General features: G+C 43.1%; 1 protein-coding gene across 1 annotated transcript; it reads left to right on the forward strand.

Annotated features, from left to right (window-relative positions):
• LOC149441896 (uncharacterized) lies at positions 1-25530 on the forward strand. Its single transcript, XM_089656776.1, has 7 exons — positions 1-138; positions 13241-13274; positions 20521-20640; positions 20727-20792; positions 23498-23559; positions 23655-23720; positions 24151-25530. Exons 1-7 carry the CDS (start codon positions 1-3, stop codon positions 24796-24798), a joined length of 1134 nt encoding a protein of 377 aa, XP_089512902.1. The 3' UTR covers positions 24799-25530.
• Positions 25531-25775: the final 245 nt, after the last annotated feature.

The raw sequence follows: 25775 nt of genomic DNA on the forward strand, positions 1-25775 counted from the left end.
ATGGTTTGTGAGTTTAAGGAGAACAGTTTTCATGGAGTGTTGAGGGCAAAATCTGGACAGAAGGAAATCAAGAAGATTATTCTCAGCGAGATGGTCGCTCAGTTGGTTGTAGACCAGGTGTTCAAGGAGTTTGGAGGAGTAAGGAGATGGGTCGTAGTTTGTTCAGATTGGTGGGGTCTAGTGAGAGCTTTTTAAGTATGAGGGGGACTAGTGCATGTTTTAGGGAGTTGGGAAAGATGTCAGAAGGGAGGGAGAGATTGAAGATGTGAGTTAGATATCTTTTGAATTTCGGAAAGATTTGAATTTTCAGACGTTCTTTGGCAATTTCATATTAATTTGGTTCATAAAGACTCAAAATAAATAACAAAGAAGCATGGGGTCCCCACCCAAAATCCAGGCCTTTGGTCTGGTATGGAGTTTAAGGGGAACCACATGCCCCAAAAAATATGTGCCCCCCCCCAAAATCCATACCAGACCCGTATCTGAGCAAGCAGTCTGGAAGGCCAGGAAAGGGGACGAGTGACCTTCCCCCTCCTAAACCATACTAAGCCACATGCCCTCAACATGGGGGACTGTTGATGAGGATAAAGGTCTCTTCCCCACAACCTTGGCCAAGTAGGGGTGCCTTATCTGAATCTTTTAGCAAGGGAGTCCCAGACCCCCCCCCCCATGTGAATTAGTATGGGGTACATAGTACCCCCTGCTCTTTCACAAAAAAACTGTGAAAAGTAAACAAATACAGTAGACAGTTTTTGACAAGTCCTTTATTTAAAAAAAAAACAAAGTTCCTCGAAGTAAATTTAGCATCAATCATGATGACCGACAACCCGAGGTTTGCACACGATGCTTGTAAGAGGAACCCCACACCAAAAACAATGTGAGGCCCCCCAAAAAATAATAGCCTAAGGCCATTTGGTCTGGTATGGATTTTAAGGTGAGCCCCATGCCAGAAAAAAAATGTGTGGGGTCCCCCCAAAATAAATACCAGACCCTTATCCAGCCATACAGGTCAAGAAAGGGAGGGGGGACCGAGTGAGAGGCCTCCCCCTCCTAAGCCATAACAAGCTATATGCCCTTAACATGGGGGGGCCTTTGGAGGAGGGGACTTCCCCCAAAGGACCTTGTCCCCACCATGTTGGTGAGGACAGGGATCTCTTCCCCACAACCCTTGCAACAACACTGACAGCTCCAGTTCCCACTGACGGTAAATAAACAAAGGGGCAGGGGTCATCGGTGACCCCACTCTTTATTTATTTAGCATTGTTGTTAGCATTGTCATAATGATTGATGCTGGATTTTGGATTTACTTCTGGGGACATTGTGTTGGTTTTTTTTTTCTTTATTAAAGTACTTGTCAAAAATGGTTGGCTTCCAGATTCTGATAAATAACCCCCCCTTCCCCCACAACCACCAGGTCAGGGTTGTGGGGAAGAGGCCCTCATCCTCATCAACAGGGGACAAGGTGACAAATAATCAAGAAAACAGAAATAAGTGAGCGCTTGAAATAGATATAATGAGCAGCGGCTGTACACCAAAAAGGCACCGTATCAAACCTTCAGGGACATAAATATAAAAAGGGGGGGTGCAGCGCTACATAACTTAGCAAAATGATAAATCAAACACAGATGATAAACAATAAAACAGTGACTATGTGCTAATAAAGCCACTGGATGGTGGCTATGAAGTGAAGGAAGTGAAACAGTCCAATGGAGGAGTGCTCTTAAGATCCAGGATGATCCTCAGACGTCCAATATTAGGAACCGTCAGGTGATAAAAAATGTAAAGACTGCGCACTCACCAGATACGCAATCTTTATGCGCATTTGTGTGAAATATCACCGGACCTCCTGTGTCATCATCCTGGTCTGGTCAGATCTGGTCAGCATATCCTCCCTTGCCTGGTACCCGGATAGATGCAGCTATTCCATGGATCTGGCTGGCTCCCACCAGAACTCAAATAAACAGAAAAGGCCACATAGTGTGATATCCTCAGGTATCTTTATTGTAGGCAAAGGATAGCAGGAAAACCAACATGCAAAATATTACTGACCCAGATACAAATCAAAGATGGCCGCCGGGGCCCCTCGTGGTGCCGGCGGTGAGGCGTCCAACCTGCTGTAGCTCTCCCTGACGCGTTTCGAGCGAAGGCTCGTACTCATAGGGGTGCAGCTTACAGTAGTGGACGCAAATGACAATGTTTAAATACGAGCGATGGCGCATGCGCAGTACGTCGTGCGCCATCTTTCCTATGCTGAATGTCCGCGCGACGGGCGCCATTTTATTGTAGCCCAACCCGATGGCGCATGCGCAAACGCCCTGTCGTCGGGTACACGGAAACAACCAGCAGAAACGAATGCTATGAGCACCAGGGATGACTCAATCAAATGCTATAAGTGCCAGAGATGATCCAATCAATAATTTAATGCTATAGATCACCTATGTGGAAACGAACCAAGATGATATAGTTATGGGCAAGAACAAAGATGGATCTTAATTAACAGATCCAAATTCATGTTATATAGCCCATGCTTATCACAACAACAATAATGCAAATATATAAATACTTCGTAACAGGGACCCATCTTCATTGCAGTTTGTAGGTATTGATATAGTACAAGCCCATTGGAGAGGCATAAATAAGAAAAGAACAGTCTCGCAAATGGAAACGAAATGGATATTCCAGATGGACTGTATGCGCCCCAATGGACTTAACATAGAACATAGAACTGGATATCAATAGTTTTATTGATAACAGCTGATTAGGACTATCCAGATATCTTTCTATAATACACATATGAATTCTTGCCATTGATCCTAGTGTGTATTTCACTTAACATTATATGATTTTATTCCTCTGTCGTTTTGACGACATATTTTTGTTATTCAGGTAATTTTAATATTTAATGTTTTATTATTTTAACTTTCTACATGCACTAATGACCGATGGGTCTATAGATGTATGTATTATTTTATGTCTGCATTTATTATATATACTGTGGATTTATGTATTTTTGGCTTTTTAGTATTCAGATATAATTTTATATATATGGGTACTTATTAGAGATGAGCGAATCGAACCAGGCGAACCGGAATTCGAGTCGAATTTCAGGAAATATTCGATTCGCGGCGAAACCGAAATTTTGCCTACTTCGGGTGCGCGAATCGAACATTTCCCGATCAGCCGGCAAAAGTGTCCCTGCAGTGAGCTCCGCTATTTCTGACAGTTCTCTGACAGAAGGAACACATGTTTAGCGGTTGAAACATTGTATCTATTAGTTTACATTTAGGATACAGATGTTTCAACCACTGTTCATGTGAAGAAGCTGTGAGAGAACTGTCAGAAATAGAGGAACTCTGCACATACACTTTTTGCCGGCTTGGAATTATTCTTCTTTTCATCCTACTTCTTCTTCTTCTTCATCTTCATCCTCAGAAGAAGAGGATGAGGATGAGGATGAAGAAGAAGAAGAAGAAGAAGAAGTAGGATGAAAAGAAGAATAATTCCAAGCCGGCAAAAAGTGTATGTGCAGAGTTCCTCTATTTCTGACAGTTCTCTCACAGCTTCTTCACATGTACAGCGGTTGAAACATCTGTATCCTAAATGGAAACTAATAGATACAAATTGTATCTATTAGTTTCCATTTAGGATACAGATGTTTCAACCGCTGTACATGTGAAGAAGCTGTGAGAGAACTGTCAGAAATAGAGGAACTCTGCACATACACTTTTTGCCGGCTTGGAATTATTCTTCTTTTCATCCTACTTCTTCTTCTTCTTCATCCTCATCCTCTTCTTCTGAGGATGAGGATGAAGAAGAAAAAGAAGCAGTAGGATGAAAATAAGAATAATTCCAAGCCGGCAAAAAGTGTATGTGCAGAGTTCCTCTATTCTGCAGATACACTTAGAGGAGCTCTGCACATACACTTTTTGCCTGTTTGGAATTAATCTTATTTTCATCCTACTTCTTCTTCTTCTTCTTCTTCTTTATCCTCATCCTCAGAAGAAGAAGAAGAGGATGAAGAAGAAGAAGAAGAAGAAGAAGAAGTAGGATGAAAATAAGAATAATTGCAAGCCGGCAAAAAGTGTATGTGCAGAGTTCCTCTATTCTGCAGATACACTTAGAGGAGCTCTGCAGATACACTTAGAGGAGCTCTGCACATACACTTTTTGCCGGCTTGGAATTAATCTTATTTTCATCCTACTTCTTCTTCTTCTTCTTCTTCTTCTTCATCCTCATCCTCAGAAGAAGAAGAAGAGGATGAGGATGAGGATGAAGAAGAAGAAGAAGAAGAAGTAGGATGAAAATAAGAATAATTCCAAGCCGGCAAAAAGTGTATGTGCAGAGCTCCTCTAAGTGTATCTGCAGAGCTCCTCTAAGTGTATCTGCAGAATAGAGGAACTCTGCACATACACTTTTTGCCGGAAACCGCTGTATGGAGGGAATGTCCCAGAACTGTCATAAATAGTCTATTTCTGACAGTTCTGGGACATTCACTCCATACAGCTGTTTCAACCGCTGTATGGAGGGAATGTCATAGAACTGTCAGAAATAGACTATTAATGACAGTTCTGGGACTGTCCTTCCATACAGCGGTTGAAACATTGTATCTATTTGTTTCCATAAATGGATCCATTTATGGAAACAAATAGATACAATGTTTCAACCGCTGTATGGAAGGACAGTCCCAGAACTGTCATTAATAGTCTATTTCTGACAGTTCTATGACATTCCCTCCATACAGCGGTTGAAACAGCTGTATGGAGTGAATGTCCCAGAACTGTCAGAAATAGACTATTTATGACAGTTCTGGGACATTCACTCCATACAGCGGTTGAAACATTGTATCTATTTTTTTCCATAAATGACATTCTGCAGATACACTTAGAGGAGCGCTGCAGATACACTTTTTGCCGGCTTGGAATTATTCTTATTTTCATCCTACTTCTTCTTTTTCTTCTTATGAGGATGAGGATGAAGAAGAAGAAGTAGGATGAAAATAAGATTAATTACAAGCCGGCAAAAAGTGTATCTGCAGCGCTCCTCTAAGTGTATTTGCAGAATGTCATTTATGGAAAAAAATAGATACAATGTTTCAACCGCTGTATGGAAGGACAGTCCCAGAACTGTCATAAATAGTCTATTTCTGACAGTTCTGGGACATTCACTCCATACAGCTGTTTCAACCGCTGTATGGAGGGAATGTCATAGAACTGTCAGAAATAGACTATTAATGACAGTTCTGGGACTGTCCTTCCATACAGCGGTTGAAACATTGTATCTATTTGTTTCCATAAATGGATCCATTTATGGAAACAAATAGATACAATGTTTCAACCGCTGTATGGAAGGACAGTCCCAGAACTGTCATTAATAGTCTATTTCTGACAGTTCTATGACATTCCCTCCATACAGCGGTTGAAACAGCTGTATGGAGTGAATGTCCCAGAACTGTCAGAAATAGACTATTTATGACAGTTCTGGGACATTCACTCCATACAGCGGTTGAAACATTGTATCTATTTTTTTCCATAAATGACATTCTGCAGATACACTTAGAGGAGCGCTGCAGATACACTTTTTGCCGGCTTGGAATTATTCTTATTTTCATCCTACTTCTTCTTTTTCTTCTTATGAGGATGAGGATGAAGAAGAAGAAGTAGGATGAAAATAAGATTAATTACAAGCCGGCAAAAAGTGTATCTGCAGCGCTCCTCTAAGTGTATTTGCAGAATGTCATTTATGGAAAAAAATAGATACAATGTTTCAACCGCTGTATGGAAGGACAGTCCCAGAACTGTCATAAATAGTCTATTTCTGACAGTTCTGGGACATTCACTCCATACAGCTGTTTCAACCGCTGTATGGAGGGAATGTCATAGAACTGTCAGAAATAGACTATTAATGACAGTTCTGGGACTGTCCTTCCATACAGCGGTTGAAACATTGTATGTATTTGTTTCCATAAATGGATCCATTTATGGAAACAAATACATACAATGTTTCAACCGCTGCATGGAAGAACAGTCCCAGAACTGTCATTAATAGTCTATTTCTGACAGTTCCATGACATTCCCTCCATACAGCGGTTGAAACAGCTGTATGGAGTGAATGTCCCAGAACTGTCAGAAATAGACAGAAACTGTCACAGAACTGTCCTTCTTCTCATCCTTCTCCTTCTTCTCATCCTTCTTCTCATCCTTCTTCTCATCCTTCTTCTCATCCTTCTCCTTCTTCTCATCCTTCTCCTTCTTCTCATCCTTCTCCTTCTCCTTCTTCTCATCCTTCTCCTTCTTCTCATCCTTCTTCTCATCCTTCTCCTTCTTTTCATCCTTCTCCTTCTTCTCATCCTTCTCCTTCTCCTTCTTCTCATCCTTCTCCTTCTCCTTCTTCTCATCCTTCTCCTTCTCCATCTTCTCATCCTTCTCCTTCTCCTTCTTCTCATCCTTATCCTTCTCCTTCTTCTCATCCTTCTCCTTCTCCATCTTCTCATCCTTCTCCTTTTCCTTCTTCTCATCCTTCTCCTTCTGCTTCTCCTTCTCCTTCTTCTCATCCTTCTCCTTCTTCTCATCCTTCTCCTTCTTCTCATCCTTCTCCTTCTTCTCATCCTTCTCCTTCTTCTCATCCTTCTCCTTCTCCTCATCCTACTCCTTCTTCTCATCCTTCTCCTTCTCCTTCTTCTCATCCTTCTCCTTCTCCTTCTTCTCATCCTTCTCCTTCTCCTTCTTCTCATCCTTCTCCTTCTCCTTCTTCTCATCCTTCTCCTTCTCCATCTTCTCATCCTTCTCCTTCTCCTTCTTCTCATCCTTCTTCTTCTTCTCATCCTTCTCCTTCTCCTTCTTCTCATCCTTCTCCTTCTTCTCATCCTTCTCCTTCTCCTCATCCTTCTCCTTCTCCTTCTTCTCATCCTTCTCCTTCTTCTCATCCTTCTCCTTCTCCTCATCCTTCTCCTTCTCCTTCTTCTCATCCTTCTCCTTCTCCTTCTTCTCATCCTTCTCCTTCTCCTTCTTCTCATCCTTCTCCTTCTCCTTCTTCTCATCCTTCTTCTCATCCTTCTCCTTCTTCTCATCCTTCTCCTTCTCCTTCTTCTCATCCTTCTCCTTCTTCTCATCCTTCTCCTTCTTCTCATCCTTCTCCTTCTTCTTCTCATCCTTCTCCTTCTTCTCATCCTTCTCCTTCTTCTCATCCTTCTCCTTCTTCTCATCCTTCTCCTTCTCCTTCTTCTCATCCTTCTCCTTCTCCTTCTTCTCATCCTTCTCCTTCTCCTTCTTCTCATCCTTCTCCTTCTTCTCATCCTTCTCCTTCTCCTCATCCTTCTCCTTCTCCTTCTTCTCATCCTTCTCCTTTTTCTCATCCTTCTCCTTCTCCTCATCCTTCTCCTTCTCCTTCTTCTCATCCTTCTCCTTCTCCTTCTTCTCATCCTTCTCCTTCTCCTTCTTCTCATCCTTCTCCTTCTCCTTCTTCTCATCCTTCTCCTTCTTCTCATCCTTCTCCTTCTTCTCATCCTTCTCCTTCTTCTCATCCTTCTCCTTCTTCTCATCCTTCTCCTTCTTCTTCTCATCCTTCTCCTTCTTCTCATCCTTCTCCTTCTTCTCATCCTTCTTCTCATCCTTCTCCTTCTTCTCATCCTTCTCCTTCTCCTTCTTCTCATCCTTCTCCTTCTCCTTCTTCTCATCCTTCTCCTTCTCCTTCTTCTCATCCTTCTCCTTCTTCTCATCCTTCTCCTTCTCCTCATCCTTCTCCTTCTCCTTCTTCTCATCCTTCTCCTTCTCCTCATCCTTCTCCTTCTCCTTCTTCTCATCCTTCTCCTTCTTCTCATCCTTCTCCTTCTCCTCATCCTTCTCCTTCTCCTTCTTCTCATCCTTCTCCTTCTCCTTCTTCTCATCCTTCTCCTTCTTCTCATCCTTCTCCTTCTTCTCATCCTTCTCCTTCTCCTTCTTCTCATCCTTCTCCTTCTTCTCATCCTTCTCCTTCTTCTCATCCTTCTCCTTCTTCTTCTCATCCTTCTCCTTCTTCTCATCCTTCTCCTTCTTCTCATCCTTCTTCTCATCCTTCTCCTTCTTCTCATCCTTCTCCTTCTCCTTCTTCTCATCCTTCTCCTTCTCCTTCTTCTCATCCTTCTCCTTCTTCTCATCCTTCTCCTTCTCCTTCTCCTTCTCTTTCCTCATCTCCAAGGGCATTTAAATTAAAGGTACAGTGTTCTGCACTAATTTAAAGGCTCTCTGAAGCCTAGAAACCCTTTTTATAAGTCATCTTCGTAGCGAAGAAATTCGCATCGAATCAAATTTCACACTGGAATTCGCCGAATCAGCCGAACCGAATTTGTGAGAAATTCGCTCATCTCTAGTACTTATGTTTGGCAGACTTCTCCTTCTTCTCATCCTTCTCCTTCTTCTCATCCTTCTCCTTCTTCTTCTCATCCTTCTCCTTCTTCTCATCCTTCTCCTTCTTCTCATCCTTCTTCTCATCCTTCTCCTTCTTCTCATCCTTCTCCTTCTCCTTCTTCTCATCCTTCTCCTTCTCCTTCTTCTCATCCTTCTCCTTCTCCTTCTTCTCATCCTTCTCCTTCTTCTCATCCTTCTCCTTCTCCTCATCCTTCTCCTTCTCCTTCTTCTCATCCTTCTCCTTCTCCTCATCCTTCTCCTTCTCCTTCTTCTCATCCTTCTCCTTCTTCTCATCCTTCTCCTTCTCCTCATCCTTCTCCTTCTCCTTCTTCTCATCCTTCTCCTTCTCCTTCTTCTCATCCTTCTCCTTCTTCTCATCCTTCTCCTTCTTCTCATCCTTCTCCTTCTTCTCATCCTTCTCCTTCTCCTTCTTCTCATCCTTCTCCTTCTTCTCATCCTTCTCCTTCTTCTCATCCTTCTCCTTCTCCTTCTTCTCATCCTTCTCCTTCTTCTCATCCTTCTCCTTCTTCTCATCCTTCTTCTCATCCTTCTCCTTCTTCTCATCCTTCTCCTTCTCCTTCTTCTCATCCTTCTCCTTCTCCTTCTTCTCATCCTTCTCCTTCTTCTCATCCTTCTCCTTCTCCTTCTCCTTCTCTTTCCTCATCTCCAAGGGCATTTAAATTAAAGGTACAGTGTTCTGCACTAATTTAAAGGCTCTCTGAAGCCTAGAAACCCTTTTTATAAGTCATCTTCGTAGCGAAGAAATTCGCATCGAATCAAATTTCACACTGGAATTCGCCGAATCAGCCGAATCGAATTTTTGAGAAATTCGCTCATCTCTAGTACTTATGTTTGGCAGACTTTATATATTTGCCAACGTTTATATATGTATGACCACCAGGTTCTCACATGAATATAATCTTTTAATTTTTTAATTTAATAATTTTTTAATTTATTTTTATGTGAATATAGTTATTCATACGAAGTATTTATATATTTGCATTATTGTTGTTGTGATAAGCATGGGCTATATAACATGAATTTGGATCTGTTAATTAAGATCCATCTTTGTTCTTGCCCATAACTATATCATCTTGGTTCGTTTCCACATAGGTGATCTATAGCATTAAATTATTGATTGGATCATCTCTGGCACTTATAGCATTTGATTGAGTCATCCCTGGTGCTCATAGCATTCGTTTCTGCTGGTTGTTTCCGTGTACCCGACGACAGGGCGTTTGCGCATGCGCCATCGGGTTGGGCTACAATAAAAGGGCGCCCGTCGCGCGGACATTCAGCATAGGAAAGATGGCGCACGACGTACTGCGCATGCGCCATCGCTCGTATTTAAACATTGTCATTTGCGTCCACTACTGTAAGCTGCACCCCTATGAGTACGAGCCTTCGCTCGAAACGCGTCAGGGAGAGCTACAGCAGGTTGGACGCCTCACCGCCGGCACCACGAGGGGCCCCGGCGGCCATCTTTGATTTGTATCTGGGTCAGTAATATTTTGCATGTTGGTTTTCCTGCTATCCTTTGCCTACAATAAAGATACCTGAGGATATCACACTATGTGGCCTTTTCTGTTTATTTGAGTTCTGGTGGGAGCCAGCCAGATCCATGGAATAGCTGCATCTATCCAGGTACCAGGCAAGGGAGGATATGCTGACCAGATCTGACCAGACCAGGATGATGACACAGGAGGTCCGGTGATATTTCACACAAATGCGCATAAAGATTGCGTATCTGGTGAGTGCGCAGTCTTTACATTTTTTATCACCTGACGGTTCCTAATATTGGACGTCTGGGGATCATCCTGGATCTTAAGAGCACTCCTCCATTGGACTGTTTCACTTCCTTCACTTCATAGCCACCATCCAGTGGCTTTATTAGCACATAGTCACTGTTTTATTGTTTATCATCTGTGTTTGATTTATCATTTTACTAAGTTATGTAGCGCTGCACCCCCCCTTTTTATATTTAGGGGACAAGGTGCTTTGAGGGGGAAGTCCCCCTCCCCCTAAGCACCCTCTCATGTTGAAGGCATGTGGCCTTGTATGGTTCAGGGGGGGAAACTCTCACTCATTCCCTCCTTTCCTGGCCTGCATGTACGGATATAATAATATCGGATATAATAATAATAATTGGAAATAATTCCAATCGATTTGAAAGATGAAAATCTGAATATATACAAAACATATTTGGATTTTCGTTGGGTTTTTTTTGATTTTTTACTTCCTATATTTGGAAATTCGGATGTACCTGAATCTCCGAATATTGGATTTTTGTCCAAAAACAAAATTTGTCTGAAGCCCAATGCACGAGTCTACTTGGATTTTGGATTCCTCCGTGCATCTAGGCTGTGAAAAAGGATCACCCATATGGTATCCCTATACTCAGAAGGCAAAGAAGAATGTGTTTTGGGATGTAATTGTAAGTATGCCTATGCCATGTGTGAGAAAGAACGTGTTAAAATGACAAATTTGTGAAAAAAATTTTTTATTTAATTTCTTCATTTTTCAAAAAAACTGACAAAAACAATGTACAATTTCAAAAAAGTCAACATGCTTCTTACTAAATACCTTTTAACTGTCTACCTTCCAAAAAGGGGTCATTTGGGGGGATATTTGTGCTGTCCTAACATTTTAGGGCTTTACAAAATGATCAGGATTGATCAATTTGCAAATACAGTATATATACACCATAATTTGTAGACTCTAACTTGGATGGCATGAATGAAGCCATCCATTGTATACAACTATCATGTGACCTGCTGTGATTGGTCACAGCAGGTCACATGGTACTGGTAACAGGGGCCAGTACTCAGATCTGTCATTGGCCGTGTCCGAGGTACACGGCCGGTGATAGATCGCGCCGCTGCGCGGCTCTGCAACCGCGCGAACTGTGCATGTGCGGGAGGACGCCAAATGGCATACACCCCGGAAAGCTAATGCATTTTTGCGGCTGCCAAACGGCTATAGGCCGGGCGGCTAATGTTTAAAGAGTACAATTTTACTGACATTTGTTACTAGAAACACCAAAAAATATGCTATACAACACTATTATGTGTAAACAAATGTATCCTTCTCTACTTAATTTACACATTTTTGGGATTGTATCTGTGCTTTTCATTTAGCTCATTTTCAGCTGTTTGTAGCACCTGTAATGTGCCAGTGCCCAAAACATTTACTTATCTTATAATGTGTTGTTTGTCTGGCCAAACATAGTATTTTTTTAAAGACTTTTGCTCTTACAGTGAAGAACAGAAGTATTTGAACACCCTGTGATTTTGCAAGTTCTCCCACTTAGAAATCATGGAGGGGTCTGAAATTCACATTGTAGGTGCATTCCCACAGAATAAAAATAAAAATTCAGGAAATCACATTGTGTGATTTTTAAAGATTTTTTTTTGTCTTGCACTGCTGAACATAAGTATTTGAACACCTGAGAAAATCAGTGTTAATATTTGTTACAGAAGCCTTTGTTTGCAATTACAGAGGTCAAACGTTTCCTGTAGTTCTTGACCAGGTTTGCACACACTGCAACAGGAATTTTGGCACACTCCTCCACACAGATCTCCTCTAGATCTGTCAGGTTTCGGGGCTGTCGCTGAGCAACACTGACTTTCAGCTCCCTCCAAAGATGTTCTATTGGATTTAGGTCTGGAGACTGGCTAGGCCACTCCAGAACCTTGATATGCTTCTTACGGAGCCACTCCTTGGTTATCATGGCTGTGTGCTTCGGGTTGTTGTCATGTTGGAAGACCCAACCACAACCTATCTTCAATGCTCTGACTGAGGGAAGGAGGTTGTTGCTCAAAATCTCACAATAAATGGCCCCATTCATCCTCTCCTTAATACAGTGCAGTCATCCTGTCCCCTTCGCAGAAAAGCACCCCCAAAGCATGATGTTACCACCCCCATGCTTCACGGTAGGGATGGTGTTCTTGGGATGCAACTCATCTTTCTTTTTCCTCCAAACACGACGAGTGAAGTTTAGAGCAAAAAGTTCTACTTTGGTCTCATCTGACCACATGACTTTCTCCCATGCCTCCTCTGGATCATCCAGATGGTCACTGGCAAACTTCAGACGGGCCTGGACATGTGATGACTTGAGCAGGGGAACCTTAAGTGCAATGCATGATTTGAACCCATGACGGCGTAGTGTTCTACCGACAGTGACCTTTGAAACTGTGGTCCCAGCTCTCTTCATGTCATTGACCAGTTCCTCCCTCGCAGTTCTGGGCTGATTCCTCACCTTTCTTATCATCAGTGATACCCCACGAGGTGAGATCCTGCATGGAGCCCCAGTCCAAGGGAGACTGACAGTCGTCTTTAACCTCTTCCATTTTCTAACAATTGCTCCAACAGTTGATCTATTTTCACCAAGCTGCTTGGCAATTGCTCCGTAGCCCTTTCCAGCCTTATGGACGTCCACAATTTTGTCTCTGGAGTCTTTTGACAGCTCTTTGGTCTTGCCCAATTGCCCCTTTGGTCTGACTGACTGTGGGGTGGACAGGTGTCTTTAAAGAGCTTAGACAGGTGCTACTAAGTTAGATTAATGAGTGGAGTAGAGGTGGACTTTTTAAAGGCATAGTAACAGGTCTTTGAGAGCCAGAATTCTTGCTGTTTCTTAGGTGTTCAAATACTTATGTTCAGCAGTGCAAGACAAATAAATTCTTTAAAAATCATACAATGTGATTTCCTGAATTATTTTTTAAATTCTGTCTCTCAGAGTGGGGATGCACCTACAATGTGAATGTCAGACCCCTCCATGATTTCTAAGTGGGAAAATTTGCAAAATCGCAGGGTGTTCAAATACTTCTGTTCCTCACTGTATGTCCTTTTTCTCTTTGCAGAATTTGGACGGTAACAGTGACAAGTTTATATTTGGTAAGTGTGGTCCCCACTAGGGCATGTGCTGTTGTTGGAGGGCGGAGGCGTGACTTGGGCCCTTCTGTCTTTTTTCTCTTTGCAGTTTCTGACACATTTCCCCCCCACCCCCGGGCAGGGGCAAGTTTATATTTGGTAAGTGTGGTCCCCACTAGGGCATATGCTGTGGTTGGAGGGGGGAGGCATGACTTTGGCCCTTCTGTCTTTTTTCTCTGCAGTTTTCTGACGTATCCTCCCCCTTCCCCGGCCAGCGGCAAAAAAAATATTTTTTTTCATTTGGTAAGTGTGGCCCTTCCTCCAGGGCATGTGCTGTCTTTTGACGCCAGACAAATAACCCTTGCCCTTATGTCACTTTTTGTGTTTCAGATTTCTTCTGGCTGGCAAGGTTCCTGCTGCTGCTGCAAACAGCACCCAGCCAGACCCCCTGCCCATTTGTCCTCCCATGGTGGGCCGAAGAAGCCGTGGGGTCAGGGGGGCTGTGGTGTCCTCTCGGGCACTAGGCCTTCCCCTGGGCCATTTGGCAGGGGGCACAGAAGGGTGTTAGGGCCAGGGGGGGCATGGAGGGCATGGAGGGCCGGGGGTATGGCTCTGGTGTGAGGGGGTGCCAAGCTGGTGGCAGAAGGAGCCAGGCTTCCCTCCAAGAAGAGGCGAAAGCTGGGGCTGCTGCCTCCCCTTCTAGTCCTGGTGAAGGGACATCAGGGGGAGGCAGACGGGCCGGGCCCGGCCCCAGGCCCCTACTGAGCCAAAGTATCCACCCTTCTCCTGCACTGAGACCTGGGCCCTGGTGTCTGCCTTTATGTAAGGTCAGAACAAATTTTGGGGTCCAGGTCCTCCCGCAGTGGTCAGGCGGCCAAGGACCGTCTGTGGGAGGAAATTGCGGTGGCCATGAATGCAGTGGGCAGGATGGCACGCCGGACCCTCACAAACATCAAAAAGCGTATGCGTGATCTGAGACGGAATTTAAAGTGTAAGTTGGCTGAGTGGGCTGAGCAGGGGCATGTTACCATCGAAGGTGTGGATCCTGCCCATCTTCCGCGCCTGTCTCGGGAAGAACAAGCACTTCTGCCACTCATCAGCATGTCCACGATTTTGGGGGTGACGGCTCGTGCAGATACTGATGATTGGCAGAGTGTTAAGTACACTACACATGTCCATATTGTCCTGAGGATTTACCCCCTGTGGGAACTCGCTTCAACGTGGTAGAGCTTTTAAACGCACACAGCTACTCGCTTATTTTTCAAGGCCTTTTTTAGCCCACTTTTATTTAAATGAAAGTTCAAGTAACAAATGCTTCCCACGCAGGGGTATCCACCATCAAGCAAATTAACAGTTTTCAGCCTCCTGGCTTGTACACAGTTCATTGTCTGTCTCCTGCAGACTCTTCCCAAAATATGTCACTAACACACAGCTAGTCTGGCTTCCACCTGACTCCAAGGCAGAGACCTCCCGTCTGCCGGGGTGGAGCCCTCCTGACTCCGTTTGCCGGGGTGGAGCCCAGAACGCTGGTCCTGACTCTCTGAAAAGGCCTGCACACACCTGTGCAATCAGTCTCCTGGCCATTCCCAAAACCTGGTCCCAGGATTGGAGATTTCATCCCTCCCAGATCTCTTTGAAATCTCCAGGCTCCAGATCCCAAAACAGACCTTACAAACAAAGGAGGAAAGTGAAAAGCCACTTTCCTCCGCATCCAACACTTACCCTGGAGCCCCTCAACCTGCCTCGTTGAGAATCCTGGGTGACAGATCGCCCTACTGTCACACCCCCTTAATGACCAGGCCTCTTTTTGCTACTCGGCGCTGCACTAAATCAACTGATAATTGTGCGGTCATGCAATGCTGCACCTAAACAAAATTTACGTCCTTTTTTTCACACAAATATAGCTTTCTTTCAGTGGTATTTGATCACCTGTGCGCTTTTTATTTTTCATGCTATAAACAAAAAAAGACCAAATATTTTGAAGAAAAACAATATTTTTTACTTTCACCTATAAAAAATATATAGTAAACTCAAAGTTAGTTATAAATTTAGGCCAAAATGTATTCTGCTACATGTTTTTGGTAAAAAAAAATCCCAATAAGTGTATATTGATGGCTTTGTGTGAAAGTTATAGCGTCTACAAACTATGGTATAGATACTGCAATTTACGAAATTTTTTTGCTATGCAGCGCTGCACTAGTTTAACGGACAATTGCACGGTCATGCAATACGGTACAAAAATTAAATTTATGTCCTTTTTTTAACACAAATAGAGTATTCTTTTGGTGGTATTTGATCACCTGTGCACTTTTTATTTTTGGCGCTATAACCAGAAAATTTTTGCGGAAAAAACATTTTTTTAAAAAAAAACAATATTTTCTTATTTTGGTCATAAAAAATATCTAAAAAAACTAAAATTTCATCATAAATTTAGGCCAAAATGTATTCTGCTACATGTTTTTGGTTAAAAAATCCCAATAAGTGTATATTGATTGCTTTTTGTGAAAGTTATAGAGTCTACAAACTATGGGATAGATAATGGAATTTACATAACTTTTACTTTCTGACTGCCCATCACATTTCTTGAGGTGCTAAAATACCAGGATAGTACAAACACCCTCAAATTACCCCTTTTCGGAAATTAGACACCCTAAGCTATCTGCTGAGAGGCATATTGAGTCCATGGAAGATTTATGTTTTTTCCACAAGTTTCTGGAAAATGACAAAAACTTTTTTTTTTTTTTTTTACATAAAGTTGTCATTTAAATGATTTATTTCTAGCACAAGCCATGGGTATATGTGGAATTACATCCCAAAATACATTCTGCTACTTCTACTGAGTATGGGGATACCACATGTGTGAGACTTTTTGGGAGCCTAGCCACATACAGGAACCTGAAATCCAATGACCACTTTGAAAGCCTGAAGGTGCGTAACTTCCTCATTACACTTCCTCACTACCTATCACAGTTTCAAAGGCCCTGACATGCCAGGATAGCCCCAAACCCCCCCCCAAATTACCCCTTTCTGGAAAATAGACACCCCAAGAAATTTAAAAAGAGGCATGGTGAGTATTTTGCAGATCTCATTTTTTCTCACAAGGTTTTGAAATATAAAAAAAATAGAAAAAATATGTTTTTGGTTTTTTTCTTCATTTTCCAAAAACTTGTGGCAACAAATGAGATCTGCAAAATATTTACCAAGCTTTTTATCAAATTCCTTGGGGCGTCTACTTTCCAAAAAGGGGTAAATTGGGGGGCTTAGGTGCTATCCTGGCATTTTAGGGCCTCCGAAACTGTGATAGGTAGTCTGGAAGTGTAATAAGGAAATAAAGCCCTTTAAAAGCCTGAAGGTGCTTATTGGATTTTGGGGTCCTGTACTTGGCTAGACTGCCAAAAAGTCTCTCACATGTGGTACCCCCATACTCGGGAGAAGTAGCAAAATGTATTTTGGGGAGTAATTCCACATATAACCATGGCATGTGTGAGCAGTAAATCATTTAAGTGACAATTTTGTGTAAAAAAAAAATATATATATATTTATTTTCCAAAAACTTGTGGTAAAAAAATAAATTCTTCTATTGATTCAACATTCCTCTCAGCAAATAGGGGTGACTACTTTCCAAAAAGGGGTCGTTTTGGGGGGTGCATTAGAAGTTTATGCCACAAATCAATCACTCTTCTAACCACCTGAAGACCAAGCCTTTTTGTTCACATGAAAAAAAATCAGTATTTTTTGCTAGGAAATTCATTTAAACCCCCAAACATTATATATTTTTTTAAAGCAGACACCCTAGTGAATAAAATGGTGGGTACTACAATTTTTTATGGCACATAGTACTCGCGCAGCGATTTTTCAACAGCAATTTAAAAAAAAAAAAATACACTTTTTTTACTTTTAGTGCACAAAAACACAATATATTGGCCAATTGTTTGGTAAAATATAAAAGATAATGATATGCCAAGTAAATAGATACCAAACATGACATGCTTTAAAACTGTGCATGTCCCGTGCAATGGCGACAAACTGCAAACATTTTTAATATCATTAGGCAGCACTTTAAAAGCCTTTAAAAGCCACCATTTTAGATTTACAGAGGAGGTCTAGTGTTAGAATTACTGCCCTTGATCTGACGTTCACGGCAATACCTCACATGCATGGTGCAACCGCTGTTAACATAACGGCACAGGGTCAAGGCTTGTGCACACAGGTGTGCACGCATGGGAGGACTTTTTTTTAAATTATTTTTACATTGTACCTTTCATTTTTTCTTTTTATCACTTTTAATGCTATAACAGGGAATGCAGGGAAAGTTATAACCCCTATAACTTCAATGGGCATTGTCATTCTTTTTTGAGAAATCTGGGGTCTATCAGACTCTAGATATCTCCTCTGCCCTTACATTATCTAATCAAACCAAAATCGGTGTGATCAGATGCTTTCCCAATTTACAAATGGCGCTGTTTATATCCTGCAAAACTGAAGTGATGAAATGCTTGTAGCTTCCGAATTCTTATACTATAGAGATGATTGGCACCATTCTGGTCTCAAATCAGCTCTATGGTCAGCTGGCAGAAACACCGGCTGCATTCTCAGGTTCCCCTGATGGCACGGGACTGCCCGAGAAGGCCGTGGAAGGCAGCGGGGGAGGGGGGACATCATCTCCCACTGCTTGTAAAAGCAATCTTGCAGCTAATTAGCCACTAGGATTGCTTTTACATGAAAGCCGATCACCGGCTGAAAAAAACGATACCAGGATGATGCCTGCAGCTGTAGGCATCATCCTGGTATAACCATTCAAATCCAGTGATGTACTGGTACATCGCTGGTCCTTGTTGGTTATATATGCTATGTTCTTTTTATTTTTGTATGCAGCCAGTGGACTGAATGAAAAAAAGGGGAGGAAATCTGTGCCAGAAAAAGTGTGTGGTATGCCCACCATTAGAATATACCGCCCTGCATCCACCCACTTCTAATGGTGGGTATACATTAGGTCACACTTTGCCACAAGTGCCAGTTCCAAGATTGAATAAATGTCTAAAAAGTGGCACGCTTGAATAAAAATTGTCCACGTATAAGTGGTACCCCATATGGAGAAATGATGACACCAAGTCCCAAACTATCTTGCCACTGCTCCTCATGTAGTCTGGGCATCCGGGCGGACTCCGCGTGACTATCTTTTCCCTCGTAAATCCAAAACATATAAGTATAGCCTGTTGTCCTCTCACAGGTCTTCTACATCTTGACCCCATATCTGGCAGGCTTGCAGGGGAGAAATTGTTTGAATGCAAGGCAGCCAGAAAAATTAATAAGGGACTCCTCAACGCAGTTGTTTTGCTGGGGAGTATAGACATCTGCAAATTTTAGGTTAAGGTGATTTGCGAGGGGCTGAATTTTGTGGAGCCGGTCAAATTCAGGGTTACCCCGAGGATGACAGAGTGTATTGTCGCTGAAATGCATAAAACACATTATACTCTCATATCTATGCCTGGCCATGGCACCAGAGAACACGGCATATGATGAATCGGGTCTGCGGACCAATACAACCGCAATTCATTTCTTTTAGTAATGCCCATGTTGAGGGTTAGGCCCAAAAAAAAATGTAAATTTGAAAACCGTAATGAGTTTCCATGCGAATGGTCTGGCAAGGTTTGAAATTGGGTTGGCAGCAATAAATTGTTGTGCATATAAACTGCTTTGATCCACAATCAATGAATACAGATATTCCGTGAAAAACAGCACCAAAAATCAAGGAGGTACGTGAAACACCAGGATATACTAGACCGCTGGTACTCACCAGTTCACCAAAAGGTACAGCGGCACTAGTACTGGCACTCTGCTGCATAAGAGAGTCATCAAAATTTACCGGCAAGTGCTAACACAGATCAGGCCTGATTCTGCGAACACTGCGGTTTTGTGTGCGATGTATCCTGTGACAGTGGCCTACTGACACTGCACTTGCTGGGGGAGAAGGGGGGGTAAGCGTAGGGGCTAAATGCAGGTGTTGGCAGGTGCTGGGGCTGATCCTGCTAACACTGCGTTTTTGGGGACGCTATACTAATGTGAACACTGGTATAGTGCTGACCTGATCAAAGATATTGACCCGTTCAGACACTATACTAGCAATGGAGGTTTATTGTACATGAGCGTGCTCCTGGCAATCAAGGGGTTAAATGTGATGACTGGTGTACTGACGGGCAATCTGAGAGGGGTGTGAAAACCATGGGAGCGCGAATCACGTGCATATATATGTGATTTTGCTTACCCATGCTGCCCTGTAGCAGTATTTCTGCTGTAGGGTGGTCAGAAAGCGGTTACAGAAGAGGTTTGTGTTACGGCACTGCGTTACTTTAACTGACAATTGCGCGGTCATGCAACACTGCACCCAAATTAAATTTACATCCTTTTTTTCCCACAAATTGAGCTTTCTTTCAGTGGTATTTGATCACCTGTGCGTTTTTAAGTTTTTGCGCTATAAAAAAGTCTGACAATTTTGAGAAAAAAAAACAATATTTTGGACTTTTTGCTATAAAACATGTCCAGTAAAAAAATGTAAAAATCAAAGTTTGTCACAAATTTCATCCAAAATGCATTCTGCGACATGTCTCTGTTAAAAAATCCCAATACGTGTAAATTAATTGGTTTATTTGAAAGTTATAGCATTTACAAATGGCAGGAAAGATACTGGAATTTTTAATTTTTTTTATACTAATAATGGTGGCAATCAGCGACATATGGCGGTGATCAGCGACTTATGGCAGGACTGCGGGACTGCGGCGGACATTTTGACACTGGGGGGGAACTGACTTGGGGTCACTGACATCCCCAGTGACACCAATACAGTGATCAGTGAAAAAAAAAACCACTGACACTGTACTAATGGCACTGGGGAGGAAGGGGTTATCATTTTTTAGGGTTAACTGTGTGAGGGGAGTGTTTTACTAGGGGGCGGGGGTGTGTGCTGGACAGGGACAGGCTGATTGGGAGAGAGAAACTCTTCTCTCCCTCTTCAGCTTGTCAGGAGCTGACAGGCAACTGACAGAGAGCAGGGCTGTGTGTAAACAATGCAGCCCTGCTCTCTGTCAGCGATTACCGCTAATCGCCGGCAGCTGAGACCCGTTGCTGACACCAGCGGGACAGGTAGGGCGCGCCCCCTACCTGTTTTGCAGAACCACGTGCCACCTTGCAAACGTTTTCATGCAGTGGCTGGGGCTCAAGCAGTTAAAGTTGTGTTATCTTTTTGAAAAGCAAAGTGTGTGAAATAGTGTAGCTTTACAATTGTTGTTCATTTTGTCTTGTGTTGTAGCCCGTCCCGAGCCAAGTGCTGCCCCTGTCAGCCACTCAGACGACTCAGATCACGCATACGCTGATCCAGAGGTGTTCCCTCCTGGTAAGTACTCATTGGGCATGCACCCCATAATGTTGAACAGGCTGCTAAAACATCAAACATCTCACATGTCAATGTCCTATTCACAGCACAACTTCAGCAGGAGGAGGAGGAGAGGCCACCCCCACTGCAGCCAGGCCAGGAGGAAGATCTGGGTATGTATTAATTTGCTTGCCTAGAACAATCATAATCACTCCTGATAAGCCTATGAGCATCCTTTTAGGATTGCAGAACAAACCAACTGCTAAACTCTGGATGAACACAAATATATCTCCACAACACGCTGTACTGCACTCAAACCCCTAGAGAAATCAATGTGAAAAAGTGTTACCACACAGAAATGTGTCTAATCCCTGCCAAATGTTGTGGTCCCAGTTTCCCCAGGCCAATACAAGCAGGTAACCCTAAAAAACCAAATTGGGGAACTAAATGATGAGAGCAATAAAGTTGCAAACATCACTAACTAGCTGACATCTCCTGAGCGTTCAAAATCAGACTCGCCCTCGCAACTTCAGAAATTCTCCCAGACACAAAAACATTCCACGCATGTAAACACAAACACATCTGACCAACGTCAAAATGCTAAACTCTGACAGTCTCAGAAATGATGTGCTCCACTACAGGGACCCATCACTTCCCAATTGTACCGCTCAACTTCAGGTTTTTTGCCACACAAAGGGAAGGTCAAAACACACTTTGGTCAACACTATGGTTGGCAGAATTGGCAACATTCCTCAAATTCTCTTGTAATCAGTAAGTATAATTTTAAGGCCGCAGGTCTCCAGGCAAATCCTTGTTAAAAGTAAAGTCAAAGAGCTCATGCTTGTTTACATTTCCATTCAATGAGTTTATTGGCCCCCTTAAGGATGCTGATTTCCAGAGTAGTGTTTAAACACTTGTCATCCGCACTGTAGTTGTCATTGGTCTATAGTCCGGGGAGGGCATCAAATGACACCCTCCCGTGTGCCCCTAGGGGCTCACACCTGCTGACCTCTGTGGCCTTTACCACGTGATCATGACAGATCAACGCTCAATGCAATTGCCAGTTATCAGCTGCACTTTCCTCACGCTGTCAATGTGAGGAATGTACTGCAAATAACTGGCAATTTGCAGAGGATGGCTCGCCACCGATCATCAGGGCACTGATGATCATTGCCATGATGATCAATGCCCAGCAGGGCCACCAGTCAGCGCTGCCTATCAGTGGCCATCATTGGTGCAGATCAGTGCTGCATCATCAGTGCTGCCTATCAGTGCCACCTCATCACTGCATTCTCATCAACAGCTCAGTGAAGGTGAAAACTTACCTGTTTATAGAATTTGATAAGAGAAAACAAGAGAAAAATAGTTTTTCACATTGTTAGGTGGTTATGTATTTTTAGGGCAAACAAAAAAAACACACCCAGCAGCCATTAATATCCCACAAAGCAACCACTATTTGTGTGAAAACAATGTCATATATGAGTACAGTGTTGCATGACCACAATTGTCATTCAAAGTGTAACAGCACTGAAAGGTGAAAATTGTCCAGCCCAGGAAGGGATTTTAACTGGCCAGTAGGCAAGTGGTTAAAAAATCTGTGCTGACACGTCTGCCAGTAATATCTAGTGGGCCCTTTCTCCTGACTTGTTTCATCATGTGATCTGGGACTTAAGCCTAGTAAAACTTTAGAGGTCAACATCAAGAAATGTAGCTACTCACCCAATTGTAAAGTTCAAAGTGACGGCGTCCATTTTACCATAGCTCAAAATGCAGAGGCAAAATCAAAGACATACCAACACTGAGTATTTTTGGAACCATTTTCCCCAAGCAAAAAACCCAGCTGGATCACAATTAAAAGCACACACAATTGTCAATTTTCTAAGTCCCGAAAAAGGAATCTCCAGGGGCAAATCATTTTACAGTGCCTCCCCCCCAAAACAAAGTAAATGAAATAATTTTTTTGGCCTCTCATGTAAACATGAGGCCAATAATTAGACTGCTTGAGTTTGGCACATCACATGACTAGCAGGAAGATCTATTCCTTTGCCAGACCTATCCACCCAGATCCTCTGCTCTTTGAAGTCACCTAAAGCCCAAAAGGCATCATAAAGACTAATCTATTGTTCATTGACAAATACACTATATTGGCAACACTGTTGGGATGCCTTCCTTTCCGCACACATGAACTTGAATGGCATTTCAGTCTTAGTCCGTATGGTTTAATATTGAGTAGTCCCGCCGTTTGTAGCTCAAACAGCTTCAAATTGTCTGGAAAGGTTGTTTAATCTTTTCGGATATTCTTAGACTGGCACATGAGATAATAATTTTCTTTTTCACATTGAGTTGTCATGAGACCTATGTTTTAAAAGTGATTCAAGGATTTTGGTATGCATTGGTCTTGATCTCTTCAGATCCACAGTTATATCAACAATTCTTTGGGATGCATTTACATGCGTTGTGCTTTGTAAATATTTTGTGGCACATTTATATTTGATTGGAGCATTTTGGGTTGGTATTTAAGCCTTTTTGGAATGTTGCCGTAACAAATGTTATATGTTTGGATTAAATGTTTGAAGGCCAAGGTCTAAAAGCCTGCAGTAGCTTATGGGCATATTATAGCCATCCTAACACATCAACCTCCTTGTTTGGCAGGAAAGGTGCCCACTAATTCTTGTGGACCCTGCTCCTGAGCCTTACCATGCCTCTTTCTACTCTCAAACAGTCTCGTGGCCTGCGGCTGCCAGTGTCCTATTTCTCTGGGTAAACTGTTGTGAAAAACATAACAATGAGCAATCCCTCAAATCCTGAACAAAAATGTCAGATCATACATACAGCCTAACTTGTATCTGTTGCTAATCATCTTGAAATCTATTTTCAGATCTTTTTGACCTGGATGCCCCAGCTGATAGAGTGGGTGAACAGTCTACATCCGATGTTGGGGTATGGGAACTGCTGTAATGGGGTGGGGATGTTCAAATGCATGTTGCATGTGTATTTGTGAAATGTAATGCACTTTTTTTGTTTTTGTGGTGCAGGGAATTTCAGACACTCCTGTATTACATCAAAGTCCGTCACCTACACCTAAATGGGCTGAACCTCCGGTAAGAGATTCTAAAGATGTTAACCATAATGAGTTACCCATTTAGAGTATAATTGTTCCTGGCTGGGCAGGATTTGGCACCGTGATGTGTAACTTACTTTTTGGGGATCATTGCTTAGTCATGAGCTGGAGAGAGTGATGTGCATGTGACAATTTGGAATTTTAGCTTTTCACTTTGTCTAAATCCCAATCCAATCACATTTCAGAGCAGGAAGGTATCAGTCTGGGTAAAGATGCCAAATCATTTATTTCGGGCAAATGTTCATCCAGTGTAATGTGTCAGGGAAAGGCATTTGCCAATACCTGGTCCTAGGGGTGGGACAAGAACATGAGCTAGTGTTTGTTGTCAGATGAGCCCCCTGTCCTACTGTATGCTTGTGCTGTGTGTTAAACACTCTTTAATAATTTTTTTTGTTTGTTTCTCCTTGTAGCCAACATTGGATTCAGCTGGATCGGCACCCCATCCACCTGGACCCAGCACCCTTCTCGAGCTTGGGGAAAGGCTGTTGTTCCATATGAATATATTATGGGAGCAAAGGAGGCTTTATAATGCACCACCTAATTTAGAAGCTTTACTGGAGCTCCAACAGTCAGCCCTGCTTGAACTTGTCACTGCAGTCCGGGCTCAGACTGCAGTGCTGCAGGATATCTGGGCTCAGACTGCAGCGCTGCAGGATATCCAGGATCAGACTGCAGTGCTGCAGCAAAACAATGCACTGCTGCATGATATCCGAGACTTGTGTCAAGCAGGGCTTGATCAAAATGCACCATCAAACAGCGGCTCACAACCCTTGTGTAGTCGTTGTTTGGAGTCAATGCCAATGGTGCCACACAGTTCCCCTGATGAAAGCGGTGGGGAAGCAGCAGGGGAACAATATTTGGAGGTGCCAATTCAGCAGTCACCCACTCTGGAGCAGCCCCCTCAAGAAACTCCACCCCAGGCCCCTCCACCCCAGGTCCAGTATGACTCCTTACCTATGCCTCACACTTCTGCACCTTCCTCACGCTCCACTTTGCCCCTTGACCACACCACCACTTTCATAGCCTCTCACATTGTTTCTACACACACTTCTCAATAACGTTACCGCCCTTACCAGACACATCGTGCACACGTCCATCCACACTCCAATGCCCCTCCCAACATTCACCCTAGCAACAGACTCCTCTTAACCACACATTCAACCCCTAATTCAGCACTCCCTCCCTATCACTCTTTCACAGCCCCACAACCAATGTACACTGCCTTACAGCCCTACTTTCCCTTCCCCCCTTCATCAGCCAGCTATACCCAATACCCTCTCCCAGCACCTCAATACCTACTCTCTCCCCACCCCTCATACCCCCCCCCCCACAGCAGCAGCAGCACCTGCTGCAGGAGCCACAGCCGCTGTGGCACCTGCTGTCTCCAGAGCCGTAGCCTCCCCCCCCCATTAATTTAGGTACTTATATAGCACTGTCAATTTTTGCAGCACTTTACATATATATTGTACATTCACATCAGTCCCTAACCCTCAAGGGGTGTACAATCTAAGGTCCCTAACTCACATTCAGACATACACATACTAGGAACAATTTAGACAGGATCCAATTCACCTACCAGCATGTCTTTGGAGTGTGGGAGGAAACAGGAGGACCCGCAGGAAACCCATGCAGGCACAGGGAGAACATGCAAAATCCAGACAGGAGGTGCCGTGGCTGGGATTCGAACCAAAGACCCTAGTACTGCCAGGCGGAAGTGTTAACCGTTTAGCCACTCAGTGTTTATTTACTGTGTTTATTTTTATTTATGTTAATACATTTTTTTTTTTAAAGTGGCTGAACGTGTCTTTCATATTGTCAAATGTGTTTGGGCTAATAATGTGGAGTTGGTCATGTAGGGAATCCAACAAAGGTTTTTTTTGTTTATTGTTGCTACCAGTAATTCTAAATAGTTAATGTTGACGATTGCAGCATCAGACCCCAGCCCTTCTCAACAAACTGGTGACCGAAGGACTAGCCAATCTAAAACAGCGCTGTCAAGTACGTAACAATGCCACTCCCAGCCGCACCCTGCGCA

This window comes from Staurois parvus, unplaced genomic scaffold (assembly GCF_062004578.1).
Source record: "Staurois parvus isolate SC_StPar_1 unplaced genomic scaffold, SC_StPar_1.0 ptg000937l, whole genome shotgun sequence".
NCBI classification, from domain to species: Eukaryota; Metazoa; Chordata; class Amphibia; order Anura; family Ranidae; genus Staurois; species Staurois parvus.